Source organism: Camelus dromedarius, chromosome 16, assembly GCF_036321535.1.
Source record: "Camelus dromedarius isolate mCamDro1 chromosome 16, mCamDro1.pat, whole genome shotgun sequence".
Taxonomy (NCBI): domain Eukaryota; kingdom Metazoa; phylum Chordata; class Mammalia; order Artiodactyla; family Camelidae; genus Camelus; species Camelus dromedarius.
Window position 1 is genome coordinate 41,735,454 of NC_087451.1, and position 16,859 is coordinate 41,752,312.

A 16,859-nucleotide genomic window follows, 5' to 3' on the forward strand; every position below is an offset into this window, starting at 1 on the left:
ACAAATTAAAAACTCCTGAGCATGGTGTCAAGCGCATCATCCTCGGGCGCTCACCTCCGAGACTCCCAGCCACAGCGGGTGACTGCTGGCTGCTTTGGGAGGACAGCTTCTACGTTCGTGCCTCTGTGCCTTTCATCATGCTAGTCTCTCTCTGTAGGGTACCATTTCCTCTCCCTTGCCCAGCCATGAACCTCCAACTGTCCCTCAAGGCCCAGACTGAATATTATCTCTTCCCCTGTGTCCATCTCTAATTTTCTGCCATTACCCTGGCAGAATCAGTCTCTCTTAGCTAAGTTCCAAAAACATTTCATGCACATCTCTGATAATGTCATATTATATTGTAGATAACCTATTTTTATTTTTGTCTTTCCTACTAAATCAGAAATGCCCTGCAGGAAGGGACTGCCTTTTTCATGTTTGTGTCCCTAACACCTAGCTTCATGCCTAGTCCAAACAGGAGCTTAATACACTTTTGTTGAATGGAATTACTTATGAAGAGTTTTTAATGACTCATTTAAAATTATTTAATAAGTCAGAAAAGGCTGTGATAATAATAGTAATAACAAAGTCCCATTTCCACTGTTTACTCAAGTAACTGCTTCCTTTGTGGAAGTGGATTTTGAAATCTTCACGTGTCAATGTATATTTCTGATGTGCTTTCTTGAGATCCTAAAAAAGTTAAGGTTCTAATGCAGATTAGAGTTTCTGTGGCATTCCTGTTGATGTTATATTGAATAGATTCTGCAATTTCAGAGATCTGTGTTATAGATAAGTTCCATGGATATGTATTTTTATCTCTTTCTCTCAAGCTTCATGGTAATATTTTATGGGTTATTTATTTTATAAGATTTGAGTCAGTTTAATTCCAAACACATTAAACTGAGCATTTTTCCACATACAAAAACAGAGTTACAGAGTTAAGATTCTAGTATTTATGTAGTTTGTTTTGCCAAATTTATAAAGTCCCAATGATTGCAAAGTTGTTTCTTAAGTATTTAAATTAGTTCAGCCATGAAAGCAAACACTTCATAAATTAAGAGCTTCAAATATTTTTTTTATAATCGCCTCCTCTCCCTCATTTTCTCTGAGTTTTGTAGGAAAGGAATCAACAATTTACTTATTCAGCCATTTGTTGAGTATATATTATATACTAGGCATTATGCTGGGTGTTTGCAATTCAGGATTGATAAGACAGTACCTACCCTTGAATAGTACACAGTCTGATAGAGAAGAAGGTATATAAACAAATAATTGCCATTTAAACCTTGGAGGAGGGGAAGGAAACTCCTCCTCTGAGAACCAATTTTGAGGTTAAGAAGGGATATATTGGTAGATAAGTTTGTAGATAAAGAAGCAGGGAGCTGAAGGAAGCTCATACCTGATAGTCTTTTTTTTGAATATGCAAAATAGGGATATAAATCATCTCTAAGAATTAGTGGCATGGGATAGCGCATGAGAAGAACAGTGAAGATCTGGATAATTACTAAGGAGAATGGGAGATGAACTAACAGAAATAAGTAAGGGGTGGCATGTAATATTGAGAGTAGAACTGAAATTGGATACCATGAAATTGTTTGGCTATTAGTCAGCACAGTGGTGTAATTTTCTCTGGTCATGCTCTGTGGCCAATGTGTAGGTGCAGTAAAGCCATAGTATGTTCAAAGCTTGTGGGGTATGTATAATAGAAGTATAGGAAGGCTGAGAAGTTGAGAGTCCTTGAAAGAAAGTAGGGTTTCATATGGAAGGAAGTGTGGTTAGAAGGAAGTTGATAAACTTGGAGAAGGTTAAGAGGCTAGAGATGGGGATGAGGCCTGGTACTTTATAGGTACTCAGCAAGTCTTTGTTTTCTCCTTCCTGGCTCTCCTCTCCTTAAGCCTGTTTCACCGCCACCACCTGCCTCTGCTATAGTTTATGTGAATAGTTTCAAATCATGGTAACAGCAGTTGGGTTGGAGAGGAATATTAGGAGTCAGGTTGCAAAGTTAGTTGCTTCCCAGTGGCTTGGATGCTGGCAGTGCTTGGTGGTGTTCACCTCTAGGAGAAGCTCAAGACTTATTTATCCCCTTGTTTCTTTACCACTCATGCCCCAACGGTGGGACCAGGGCAAAGACATTTTATGGGCCACAGTTCTTAGGACAGAAATTTACTCTGTGATAAGAAGGGTTAAGACTCTAAGCCTTCAAGGGTTTCCATTAAGTTCCCCTTGTCTCTATAAGCCTAATTATAAGCACAGATCTCATTACTTTCAAGGATTTGAAAGGGAGTCTTTTTTTGAAATCAAGATAGAAGCAGTGACCGTATTAGCAACCCAGAAGGTCTTCCTCCTCAGAATCTAAAATTTTCTAGTAGAGTTGGTTGCATCTTGTGATTTCTTTTATGTGAATCACTAAATGTATTGTCATAATTCTTGTCTTAAAAATATGATTTTCAAGGCTTTCATTCCAATTGAGGACATTTTCCATGAAAAGAACTATATTCTATTTCCAGAAAAAATTGTTCACCTTTAGTTTTGAGTGTAACACTTGAAATCTAATAGTTCGTTATTTTACAGGATGTAGTATAAAGGAAAAACTCAAGAGGCATGTATCTTAACTGTGAAACTGCTAGAAAAGTGAAAATTCTTAGAGTGAGTAAATGAGTAAAGAGAACTCAGAGGTCATGTTCATCTTAAGAAATGGAATAAATGCTTATGTAGAGTTGGCTGAAGAAATCTTGTGGGGTCTTAATCATCAGTCTTGCTGTTTTGCTATTGTTAATGATACCTTTAAGGCATTTAGCAATGAAAAGAATTGAATACCATTCTGAAGCCTCATTTTCATCTGGGTGGCTCAGAGAGATCATGTGCTTCACTTGGCATAGTCACATGAAGTAGGACAGTCAACTTTGTCCACAGAGTCTGTAACATGCATCTGGATCCTGGGATTGCTCCATACCCACCCAACTCAGACATGTTTGCCCTTTCTTCAAGTGCTTGTATTGACAGGTAGACCTGTAATTTCTATGACTAAGATATAGTTTCCATAGCCTGTGTATCACAATAGATTTATGTTGGATTGGATTTGCCTAAAAACAGATTTCTTCTTTTCCCTGACTTTAAAGCAAAGGATAATGAAAAGAAAGTAATAGTTCCAAACTAGGTATTTAGGTCAAAGAGGCATTTTCAGAGTTAAAAGTATTTGTTCTAAATGATAGTTCAAATATACTTTTCCAAAGATCTTTAATTGGCATCTTTCCCACTCAACTATTGGTACTGGTGTGGGAGTTGTTTCTGGATTTTCTACTTTAAAAAAGCTTCAGTTGTTCATTCTTGTTCTGTTTAGGGCACTTGGATATTAATATATGTTAATGCCATCATTATATTTTTCCTAACATGCCTATGAAGAAGAAAGGAGAGAGAAAACTTTGATGTTTTACTCAGATTTTAGTTGGTTGATGTAAGACTGTTTTCTTTTCCTTTTTAGGTTGCAAACATGTTAAAGGCATCCTGTTATATGGGCCTCCAGGTTGTGGTAAGACTCTCTTGGCTCGACAGATTGGCAAGATGTTGAATGCAAGAGAGCCCAAAGTGGTCAATGGGCCGGAAATCCTTAACAAATACGTGGGAGAATCAGAGGCTAACATTCGTAAACTCTTTGCTGACGCTGAAGAGGAGCAAAGGAGGGTAATGTTAATCTAAATATAATTTAGTAAAAGTTTGTTATTTCTTATATGACGAATGAAACCCAGAGTTACAGGGAAAACTTGTTATTGTGATCTACAGTTTGCAAAAAATTGCAGGTAAAATTTATTTGGAACCAAATTACATCACTGATCCTGGAATTGTGGGAGATTTACATGATAAGAGCAGATGTCAGTACCTATATGTTCCTAATACAAAGGTAGATGATTATATAGGCCAAAGGTTTTGCAAAAACAGATCATGAATATATTTTTAAGTAACACTTTTATTCCACATCACTTCCAGAGACTTGAACTCATTTATACTAAAAGAGAGAAATTAAATCCATAAAAGGACTTGGAGAATTATATCTATGTAAGTTTCATGTGCAGAAAGCTAGTTTACTTACCGCTGAGTCAACTCAGCTGTAGAGTGACAGGTGTAAGTTGTTAGGTCTCAAAGGAAAGCTTGATTTGGGTCTTAGAAAAAATAAAATTAATTGAAAATCAAACCAGAGTTTACTAATTTTGATTGTTAATTTTACGTGTCAGTTTGACTGGGCCTAGGGTGCCCAGATGTCTGGTTAAGCACTGCTGTGAGTGGGCCAGGGGAACCATTTGAATCTGTAGTCTGAGTGAAACAGTTGTCCTCCCTAACATGGGATCCAGTCAGTTGAAGGCCTGAATAGAACAAAAAGGCTTACCCTCCCTTGAGTAAGAGGGAGTTTCCTACTGCCTGACTGCCTTGAGTTGGGACCTCAGTTTTTTGTGCCTTTAGACTTAAACTGAAATACTTGCTCTTCCTGGCTCTCAAGCTTGCAGGCCTCTGGACTGAAACTACACCATTGGCTCTCCTGAGTCTCCAGCTTGCCAGCTGCAGATCTTGGGACTTGTCAGCCCTCATACTTGTTAGCCAATTCCTTATAATTAATCTCTAGGTAGATAGTTGGAGCTAGATCTAGATCCAGTGTATCTGTTTTCAGGTACCAATAGGATAGATCTGTAGATTTATTGATTCTGTTTCTCTGGAAAACCTTGACTAATATACTAGTATTAACATATTTGTTTCATTAAAAGGAAGTTTAAAAATAATGCCATGGGATTTCTGGTTCTGACAGTACAGTAGACTAGGTAACTTGAAAACCATCCTTCTACAGACACCTTCAAATGCTGGGTGAAATAAAAGTAAAATAATTTTAAATGCATAATTGAGCTCTCAGGAAAGAAAAGTAAGTTTTCAGAAATTAAAACAAAACTGAAAATTAGAGTGGTAAAGATATGAGTTGCAGCTTTTGTTTCTGTTAATGTATGCATTGGGATTTTAGCATCCACTAGAGGGCATAAAATGAATCCTTGAACCTACATAATGTGTGGATTAGGAACTGAACACTTTAAAGAGGTTATGTCCTCCATGAAAAGAATGACTGGAAAATATCTCCCTACCAGCACAGAGGAATAAGAAAAACATTTAACTATCTTCCTGGGTTCTGGAGTGGGAACTGAGGAACTCCCATGGGAATTTTAAACCGTGGATCCTTGACTCATACTTAGGATTTGGGGGGAAAAAAAAAAGTACTAACACACATCCACGCCCCACCTGTGTGGTCTGTCTGGGTATATGATATGGAACCCACAACTAAGAAATTAATTTTGAAATGAATCCTGGGCTAATGATACCACATAGGGTTGTTAGATATAAGCAAACCATAAGGGATATTCTTAACAAACCCAAGACACAAGAGATTCTCACAAGGGAAGCTAGAATAGCTTAAATAAATGGAAAATGTCGTGATCAAAATTTAAAACTCAGCATCTAGGTTAAACATAAGCCAGTAGTTTCAGCTGAAGAGAGAAGTGATAAGCAGAAGAACAGCTCTAAAGAAATCACCCAGAATGTGGCACAGAGAGGTAGAGAGATGGAAAATATGAAAGAGAAACTGAAAAAACCAAGTTAAAACAAGAAGTCCAAACAGAAAGAATAGTGTAGAAGCTAAGATAGATATGACTAAGAATTTTCTAGAATTGGTAAAAAACATAAATACTCAGATTCATGTAGCACCATGAGCCCAAATGGGATAAATAAAAATTAGCTTATTTCCATACCCATTGTAATGAAACTGGAGAATGCCAAAGAAAAAAAAGAGAAACATCTTAATATCAACAAAGAATAAATAATGATGGCATACAAAGGGATATCTATTATGTTGACAGTAAACTTTTCAACAGCAGCAAGAGAGACCAGAAAACAGTGGAATAATATCTTTACAGAGCTAAGTGAAAATAACTGTCAACTTTAATTTTTATACCTAGCTTAATTCTCATTCAGGAATAAGATGAAATATAGGTATTCTTTCAGGCAAAGTCTAGAGAACTAACTAGTCACAGAAGCTTGCTGTAAGAATGTGAAGCAGGGTGTACTTGAGACTGAAGGAAATTGAACCCAGAAGGAAACAGTGGATACAAGAACAATGGTGAGCAATGAAACTGTAGATAAAATCTGAAACTTCTACTTCTGGTAGTGGCAGATTAGGTCATTTGAATCATGCCTGCCACTGAAGACTACTAGAAAAGCTCAAGGAAATATTTAAATTTTTTTACTTGGAAACATCAAAGAGCTTACAAGATCTAGAGGGAGACTAGAGGCCCAGGAAAAAAGGTCCCCAGTGTTTGGGGCCACTGTTCCTCTGAGATATAGCCATTTTTGGAGGGAGCTGCTAAACAGGTATGCAGCCATTTTGAGGGGTAAATGGGAGTAAGGGGGACAGAGGTTAGAGCCCATGGCCCATATAGAGGGGACACCTGCTGAACATGCCTCATTTTGAGTTGGGACCCTGAAGGGCTACGCTGTGGGAGCAAGGGTTAACCAGAAGCAGACGTGTTCCTACAAATCACCATTGAATCCTGTCATTCTCCAAAATTAGGCCTAGGGTTCCTAAATCACTAGTGCTTGCAGGCATTGGCAGAACTGTAGATCCTTCCTGAAGGAAGGTAGCATGCAAGGCCATAAACTATTTCTATAGTTTGCAAATGCAATGCCTGGCTTATAATCAAAGGCAATCAGATATACAAAGACATAAAGAACATGAACAAAGAGAAACAAAAGATGATAGAAATTGGGCCAGCAGATATTAGAATTCTCAAATACAGACTTTTAAAATAACTATACTTATCACATTTAAAGAGAAGCAAGATTGAATATTTTGGCAGAGCACTGGAAATTATTTTTTTAAATCAAATGGAAATTCTGGGAATGAGAAATTCAGTAAATGAACTCAAGTTTAAACAACAGACACATCTGAAGAGAGAATTAGTGAACTGAAAGATGTTAGACAAAAATAATCAGAGACAAAGGATGAAAGGAATGAAGAGAGATGGAAAATATTATGAGAAGATCTAGTGCACATATTTAAGTTTCCAGAAGGTCAGGAGAAAGAGGATGGGGCAAAAGCAAAAAGTGAGGAGAAAAGGATTTAGAACTTTCTAAAACTGATGAAGAATGTCAAACATCAGTCCATGGATTCCAGAAGTGATATGAACCTCAAGAAAGAGAAATACCAAACAAGTCTACTCTTACAGATAATCATTGGTAAACTGCTGGGGTTAAAAAAAAAAAAAAAAGGAGGGAGAAATGTTAAAAGCAGCTAGAGAATAAAGATTACCTTCCAGTAAGCAACAATCAGCTGGCAGCTGCCTCCTCAACAGAAATGATGAAAGCCAGAAATCAGTTGAATGCCATTTTTAAGGAACCGAAAGAGAGTAACTATCAACTTACAATTTTCATGCAAATATACAAAAAGTACTACGTTGTAATAGAAATAAATAGACCATGGCCATACATAGTTGTGAATCTCACAAATAAATGTTGAGCAGAAGAAACCAGATGAGAAAGGATCATACTGACTGTATGATTCCATTTATATAAAGCTCAGCTAACGCATGCTGTTTAATGATGCATGCTTCTTAGTTGGTAAAACTAAGGAAAGTGAGAAATAATTGCCATAAAAATCAGATTGTGGTTGCCTGTGGGGCACCGTGGGGAGGGGTGCTGCCAGGATGCTGGCACTGCTCTCTTTCTCCTTATAGTTATGTGGATGTTCATCTTGTGACAGTTCCTTGAGGCATACATTCACATTTGGGGAACTTTCCCTCGATGTATGCCATATTTCACAGTAAGAAATTTTAAAAGAGGTAAATTTAATAAACATTCACTGTATAAATGAATAATAATGATCAATATGTTTGTTTCTTTTTTTAAGGATAGAACTAAAATATGGTACAAAACATGGGAAGTGGGTTGAATTCATGTAAAATCCTTGTATTATTTAGGAAGAAAATAGTAATGTTAATTACAATAAAACTTTAAGTCAAATGTATATGTGAAAATTGTGTATAGTTCTCGACTTTTCCAAGGCATGAGGAAGAGCTGGGAAGGAATTAGGAAAACTAAAATACTTTAGAAGGCAAAAAAAAAGTAACAAGACTCAAAACAGAGTATGAAGATACTGAGAGTGTAACTTTAAAAAAAATTTCTCTTACAACAGCAGTCAGAATGATAAGGTACCTAGGATTAAATCTAACAAAATTAAAGGGAAAAATGATAAACATTTTTGAAAATCTTTTTTCAAAAGCTTATAAATTGTAAGATAGAACATGTTCACATGGGAATATATTATCATAAAAATGACCATTCTGCCCATATTAATCTGTAAATTCAGTGCTTTTCCAGTCAGGTCTAACAGGAATTTTTTGGAATTTGACAACATGATTTTTTTTTCCTAATGCCTGAAGAGTCATGAAAATTTTGGAGAATAATGAAAACTTATTTCTTCAGATATTAAGACTTACTGGAAAGCTATAGTAATTGAGACAGTTTTATGTAGTCATGCAAAAACAGACCAAGGAAACAGAGTAGAACACAGGAAGTGCTTGTTATAGGAAAAGTGACAGTACAAATCAGTGGGGAAAGAATGTACTATTCCATGAATGGGGCTGAGATCATTGGTGCTCTGTTTGGAAAAAGATAAAATGCAATCCCTGTCTCACTTCATACAGAATTACAAAGTGGATTTGCAAAACACAAAAAACTGAAACTTACAAGAGAAAAATTTTAGAAGAAAAAAAGGCAAAAAGGCTTTAAGAATTGAGACTAGAGAAGATATAGAAATAGAGACATAGGAATCAACTCCGTTTTAAAAATTGTTAATTTGGCTACATTTATATAAAGAAAATTCTCTGTGACAAATTACACTGAATCCAAGTATCTCAAACTAGAGAAGATATTTGCAGTGCATATAATCTACAAAGAATTGACATTTTCTGTAATAAATTCTCTATAATCACTCTGTATAATAAGAAAAATACCGCAATTAAAAAAAAAACTGGCAAAGGTCATATATGTGAACAAGCATTTCTCAGAGGAAGAACCCAACTGAAGATAAACAAATGAAGCAATGCTCAGGAAAGTGCATAATAAAAGAGAACCCATCTTATAAACAACCTGATAAAATTTACAAAGGCTAATAATACCAAAAGTTGGTGAGGTTGTAGAGAAACGGCCTCATATACACTGCTAGTCATAGTATAAATCAGAAAAATACATTAGGTGGGTAATCCCTTGCAGCTTAATTTGACTAATTTGTAAATACTTACAAAAATGAAGATGCATGACCCACGACCCATGAGTTCTACTTCAAGACAGCTACCCTAAAGAAACACTCTTATACTTGTGCGCAGTGACATGTACCAGAATGTTGATTGTTACACTCTATGTAATGGGGGGAAGGTAGAAATGTCTTGATTCTTCTCAGTAAATGGAATATCATCTTAGACGTTAAAATGAATAGATTTACATGGATCACTATGAATCATCCAGAAATATAACATGTATTTTTTTAATCTAGTAATATGCTTTATTAAATCTAATCTACCCTGTCATTTCCTACTTTTTCTTATTTTTTGATGGTAAAAATAAATTTTAAACATTGCTTTTGTAACAACCCTTTTACTGCTTCAAGTCTACTTGCTTGGTGCTTAATCATTTCAGTTTTACACAAGGTGGTTTCCTCCCCTGTTTCCCTATATCCCATTAAGTTCTTGTTCATATTCAGGTCTCTAGCCATCTCAGCTACATTGGGTCTCGGTAGATTAGTGCAAGTCTAATAACTGACCTCAACTCTTTAGATAGTCCCAGAACCAATTTAGTTTTATAGTTCATCTCTAATACTAGAATATTTTTTGTTTTCAAATATCTTTTTACCACTCAGTATACCAAGAAAAATACTTATTACTATTTACTATCTGGGTTGAAAAACTCCTTTTAAAAAATTATTTTTAAGTTGATTTATAAGTTATTTTAAACATAAAAATAAAGGGAAGTACAGGCAATAGAAATAAAAGCAAAAATTAACAAATGGGACTTAATTAAACTTAAAAACTTTTGCACAGCAAAGGAAACCATAAGCAAAACAAAACAACAACCTGCGGAATGGGAGAAAATACTTGCAAATAATACGACTGACAAAAGTTTAATTTCCAGAATACAGAAACAGCTCATACAACTTAATAATAACAAAAAACCAAAAACCCAATACAAAAAATGGGCAGAAGAACTAAACAAACAATTCTCCAATGAAGACGTAAAAATGGCCAATAGGCACATGAAAAAATGCTCAGTATTGCTAATTATCAGAGAAATGCAAATCAAAACTACAATAAGTATCACCTTGCACCTGTCAGAATGGCCATCATTCAAAAGTTCATAAATGATAAATGCTGAAGAAGGTGTGAAGAAAAGGGAACCCTCCTACACTGCCTGTAGGAATGTAGTTTGGTGCAGCCATTATAGAAAACTGTATGGAGATTCCTCAAAAAACTAAAAATAGACTTACCATATGATCCAGCAATCCCAGTCCTGGGCATATATCAAGAGGGAACTCTAATTCAAAAAGATACATGCACCCCAATGTTCATAGTAACACTATATACAATAGCCAAGACGTGGAAACAATCTAAATGTCCATCAACAGGTGACTGGATAAAGAAGTTGTGGTATATTTATACAATGGAATACTACTTGGCCATTAAAAATAATAAAGCAATGCCATTTGCAGTAACATGGATGGACCTAGAGATCATCATTCTAAGTGAAGTAAGCCAGAAAGAGAAAGAAAAATACCATATGATATCATTTATATGTGGAATCTAAAAAAAAGAGAAAAAGGGGACACTAATGAACTCATCTACAACACAGAAACAGACTTGCAGACATAGTAAACAATCTTATGGTTACTGGGGGAAAGGGGTTCGGAAAGGATAAGTTTGAGAGTTTGAGATTTGCAAATGTTAGCCACTATATATAAAAATAGATTTAAAAAACAAATTTCTTCTGTATAGCAAAGGGAACTATATATTCAATATCTTGTAATAACCTTTACTGAAAAAGAATATGAGCATGAATATATGTATGTATATGCATGACTGGGACATTGTGCTATACACCAGAAATTGACATATTGTAACTGACTATATTATACTTCAATTAAAAAAGTGAAAAATTAAAAAAGGGAAGTAAAGACTTAAAATATTTAATAAGAGCTTAGATATAGTAAACCAAATTTTTATTCCATATTTTCCTGGTTTTGAAGATATCTATTGATTGATTGATCAGTCGATCAGTAGATATATACCCAAAATGGGCAGGAGCCTCTGAATGTACTAACTGTTCATCAGTTGTCCTGCATGAACTTGTACATACTGATTCTAAATTTCCAGTACATCTCTAATGGGTTCTAGCTTATCATTACTTCTGGTTCTTCTACTTCCATCGTCAAGACAAAATACTTGAATTTTTTTTTAAAATCTTTGGCTTATGATTTTTTTGAAGAGAGGATAGTCATTACACACTCCTTAATATACCACCTATTTCTTCTGGTTCTTCTAATACCTGCCTTCAGCATCTGTCTACTAGAAACCATATCAAGGAAATTTTGATGCACAGATGAAATAAAAGATGAAAGAACACTTCTGTGTGTCCCTTTAGAAAAATGAGATGGCCTAACAACATTATAAATCAACTGCTTAAAAAAAAAAAAAAGAAAAATGAGGTTGCACAATGAAGACTTTCTGTTGAATAAGTAACTGGATGAAAATGCCATATTTTCTTTTTGTCCTTAGAAATATATTATTCAGTCATTCTTAAATTTGGGAAAATTTATGTAGGATACTGTTATCTGAAGGCACATAGTCTGAGATTTTACTTACAATGATCCATTTACCATCTCCTTTAGAGTCTTAAGTGCTGCTATATCACTCTTTTTTCTCTTTTTATATTCATCTTTAGATTCATCTATTACTTGTGAAGTATTTTCCTCTATTGATTTTGTTTTCTTTGCCATTATGGCCAAGGAACAACAACAAAAAAAAAATCTGGATTCTCAACTGTGTTTAGTTAAAGCTAAAATCAGGCAACAAAGATGGTGGATAGTGTCTCCAGACTTCTTGTCTCTATGCCTTCTTGAGAGAAGATGTAATACTTTGGGGAACATAATAAGAAAACTGAACGTTGATGTGATCATGATGTTTCATTATTGCATCATTCTATGCAGTTTCATCATTCTTCCATTTTCTTTTTAGCATTGTTAGGAATCTTCTTAACACAGTTAGGAATAGTTGACAAATAATGATAACATGATTTCTAGAATGTTGAAATAGTGTAATATAGCTTAGATTTATAAAAAGATCCAGTGGACCCACAAAGTAATTTAAGATAGAATGAGTTTTATTCTGTTTTTTAAAAATACATTTTCTTTTTTGTTTTTGTGGAAGACTGGTAAGGAAGAAAAAAGTCACGAGATATCAATCTTTGTAAATAGTTAAAACTGCTTAACAAAGAAAATTAAAAACTGAAATTGTGTTTCTCGTGGACCCTGATGGTATACTGAGGGTTAAACATTAGGTGCGGATGAGAAGCATTTTATAAAATCTGTTGTGATGGTTTCCATATGGCTGCATAGGATCTTAGGTGCTGTTTTTAAACTTGCAGTTTAAGTATGACACTATTAATAATAAAACTGAGTTGGCAAAGAATTTCTAGGTAGATATTCTTTATAACCAGCTTTTTCTGATACACTTTTCTCAATCCTTACATCCAGAAATGGCTTAGTGTATTCAGCTAATGACCCCTTGGAGAATATATATGTTACATAATAAAGAAAAGCATCACCTTTGTGATTCTGGACAGTCCAGGCTGACAAAGATGAACACCTGCATATAGGTCAAACTAGTTAAATATAGAACAGCCATTTTCCAAGGCTTTTGCCAGGGGCTCAACAGCATCCGCTCTGTTTCTATGGGGAAAGACTTTGCAGATGGTAACAGCAGAGCTAGAAGTCTAGAGTTGAAGAGGATTGCACTGTGGAACTTTAAACTCTTTGGTAAAGGGTTTATTGATGATTCAGCTTTATTAATCTATGAACATTAATCTTGACATCTTCCTTACCTGATTCCTATTAATTTATTGCAATAAGAACTTGCTTTATTTAAATAACACACCTGTAGAAATTGATGTTATTGTACTCACTAGGTTGGGGGAAGGGACCTGATGACAGGTCACAAGATTAGCAAGGTTCTGAAAAGGTCAGAATTGTACTGAATAATGTTTAGGGAAGATTGCTTCTGTGATCATTAAATCAAACACAGTGTTCTTATTGTCTGTGGCTTCCCTTCCACATAGATGATTTTTGAGTTTGGACTGAGAAGGAAGTTATGATTCCAGTGGCAACATAAGGCACATTGACAGCAAAATTCATATAACAACTTTTTGTTTTATACTATTTTGACAGACAACCTTGAATAAAAATGTCTTATAAAAACAATATAGAATCTCATAGCTTCTCAGTCACAAACAGGAATGTCCTTGTTTTTCATTAAAGACAGCAAGAATTAACAGTCTACTATATAGAAGTGTTTGGCTAAGCTAAGGTTGTAGTTCCAATTCCTCATTCTCTGTCTTTTCTACGGATGGAAAGGTAAATAGTTTTTGGTGTTGAATTTGTTTTTTTAAGCAGCAAGCTCTCATTTATCATTAGATACCTGTTCAATAAATATAACAGTATTGAGAAATTAAATTAAATTTTTTTCAGATTTTAGTTTAGTTCTTAAAACAGTTATGGAAGGAGAACAATTTGTAAGTGAAGTTTAGAAAAAAAATAATGAAACCTAGTTAAATTTTGGAAACCTTGATAAACACATGACTGTCATCTTGCATAGGAATGCATTAAAGAATGAACAATATGCTAAATAATGTATAATAGAATGTAAGTGTTATAAGATATTGTATCTTTTATTTATTCTGAAGTAGAACTGACTTTTTTGGTGTACAGTTTTATAATTTTAACATGTGTATGATTTCACGTAACCACCACCAAAATCCAGATGCAGAGCATTTACATCACCTTCCAAAATTGCCTCATGTTATCCTTTTGCTAATAACTCCTGATAACTACTGTTTTCCCATCTGTTTTCCATCCCTATAGTTTTGTCTTTCTGAGTGTCACATAAATGGGAGCATAGCATGTAACTTTTTGAGGCTGGCTTCTTCCATTCTGCATATTGCCTTTGAGAGTCATCCAAGTCATTGCTTGTATCAAGTATCCCTTTTTACTGTTGTGTAGTATTTCATTGTATGGATGTACCACAGTTTGTTTATCCACTCACCTACTAGAGGGCATTTGGTTTGGTTCTAGTTTAGTGCAATTATGAGTAGAGCTGCTATAAACCAAAGAGTGGAATTGCATGATCATACAGTGTTTTCTCTTTCTTTTTAAAAAATACTTCAAAAATTCCCTCCCCAACAAAAAATACTTTATATATTCAATTTGTTTTATATCCAATCCAGTTTCCTTCAGGTCATTTTTAGAACTGTTTTTCTTCCTACCTCTGATATAACATTTCATCTTTCATCTTTGTCATGTTTTCTTGACTTCCTTTTCTTTGGGTTGCCTTTATTGGAGGCACCTTCTGGCATTGTAGCTCAGAATCTGTCTTGCTTTTATATTCCTCCAGCTTAATTATGTGATTCATCTTCTTACAGAATCTAGCTTGCTACTGTACCCCTCCTGACTGTTTGTGGATGACTTTCAGATCTTTCTACCCTCTTGTTCAATTGTGTCTCTCTTGTTCTCTGGAGGACATTCTAATTAGATGTCCTGTTAAAATTTTAATCGTATCATGGTAAAAACTTAAAATTTTTTCCTCTTCTGCAGCTTTCTTATCATAACTACAGGGTAATTTCTTATCTTTGCTGTTACTTCTCCTTTCCACATGCAGGCAGTAATCAAACTTAGCCTTTGCTTTTTAGCCATCACCATTCCCATCACCAAAACTCTCTTACAGATTTATGTACCATTGTTTCTCACTGACCTTCCAACTACACAATTCTTTTCCATCCTAAAGGCAGGCAGATTTAAAATCATCATATATAAAGAGTATTCTGCTTTTGCAGTGTGTGTGTGTGATCACCTCTGTTTCAGTAGAAAGGCCTGCTTCTGGATTTCAGTCCCTGTCATAATACTATAACTTCTGCTTCTCATGTTAGGTAAATTTTATTCCTTTTATAAGGCCTGGACTGCCTCTTAGCCTTTTGCTCAGGGGGCCCTATATGCTTCTAAATTGCTTATCTACTAGACCCTCTCTTTCTCCTTCTGTATGTCTTTGTTCAGGAATAATGTCTTATACCCCAAAACAAGTATACCTGTTATTTAGGAGAACACAAAGTTGTTTGTAGATAATGTGATTATCTACCTAGAAAATTCAGAAGAATCAACTCAGAAAACTTAGACATTAGAAATGAGAGTAAAGTAACCAGGTATATAATAAATATATAAAATTAATATTGTTTCTTCATACATACTCTTTCTGAAATATAATGGAAAATTCCATTCACAGTTGCATCCAAAAAACATGAATGGTTAGAAATCTTTATGAAGGAATTTATATGACAAAAACTACAAAACTTTGTTAGGAGACATAAAAGACTTGAATAATTGGAGAGACATATTCTTCTTAAGAACTGAATATGCTACAAAGATTTTATACTTCCTAAGCCAATTTAGAGATTGAATCAAATTCCAGTCAAACCTGGATATTTTGCTTGTTTCTTACTTTTCTTTTTTGTTTGTTTTTAATTGAAGAAGGTTATTTGTACTCTAGTGGGATGATTCTAATAATCATCTGGAAGTAAACATGTTTGAAAGTAGCCAAGACAATTATGAAAAAGAATAATGTGTGGAAGGAAAGGGCTTGCCCAAACTACTACTGTAGTCCGTAGTATAGGCTGGTAATAATCTAGCATACGTAAAAATATGAAGCTTGATAGAAATGGCATTTCAGTCGATGAAGAAAGAATTATTTAGTCAACAGTACTGGATAAGTTAGTTAACTATTTGAAGAATTACTTGAGTCCTTACTTCACTTGTACCATATACAAAAATAAAACTCCACACAACATTGTAAACTGACTATAACTCAACAAAAAAAACTCCAGTCAGATTAAAGAATTATATGTAAAGTAAAAATGTTTACAAGAGAAGAAAATGTAGGTGACCACCAGTATCTGTAATGGGGGAGGATTTTAAGGATAAAAGTAATGGAAAACATCATAAAAATAAAAACTGATAATGTTAGCTATTTAAATAGTAAAAATACACTTTTAAAGCTCTTTTTCAAAAATATACCATAAGTAAAATTAAAAGACAAATGGCAAACTGGAATAAAATATTTATAACAAATATAATAATACCCTTAATATATAAAGAGCTTTTTTATAAATCAATAAAAATTCTTAAATCCCAACAGAAAACTATACAGAGGACACGAATAAATAGTAAGAGAAAAATTACCAATGGTAAGAAGATATGATTTTTTAAAGTGCCAGCCTAATCAGTAATTAGACACATGCCAGTTAAAAATGACTGAAAAATACCATTATTCATCTATCAAGTTGGGACTTACTTTTTAAATTTTTCTAGTATTCATTACTTGTGAGGATATACAAAGATAGGCACTATCATATTCTGTGGTAGGAGTATTATAAAATGATAAAAGCTTCCTGGAAAAGTATTTGAAAGCCTATTTCAAAGGCATTAAAACATTCAGCATACATTTTAATAATTTGTCTTCATGAAGTAATTACATATTGTCTAATAT

General features: G+C 34.4%; 1 protein-coding gene across 2 annotated transcripts in view; it reads left to right on the forward strand.

Annotated features, from left to right (window-relative positions):
• NSF (N-ethylmaleimide sensitive factor, vesicle fusing ATPase) overlaps positions 1 to 16,859 on the forward strand; it is a 131,130-nt gene that overhangs the window by 63,565 nt on the left and 50,706 nt on the right. For both annotated transcript variants that reach the window (XM_031468780.2, XM_064495708.1), the window contains exon 9: positions 3,461 to 3,660. In XM_031468780.2, the coding sequence (XP_031324640.1) occupies positions 3,461 to 3,660 (200 nt within the window). The remainder of the gene's footprint in view (positions 1 to 3,460; positions 3,661 to 16,859) is intronic.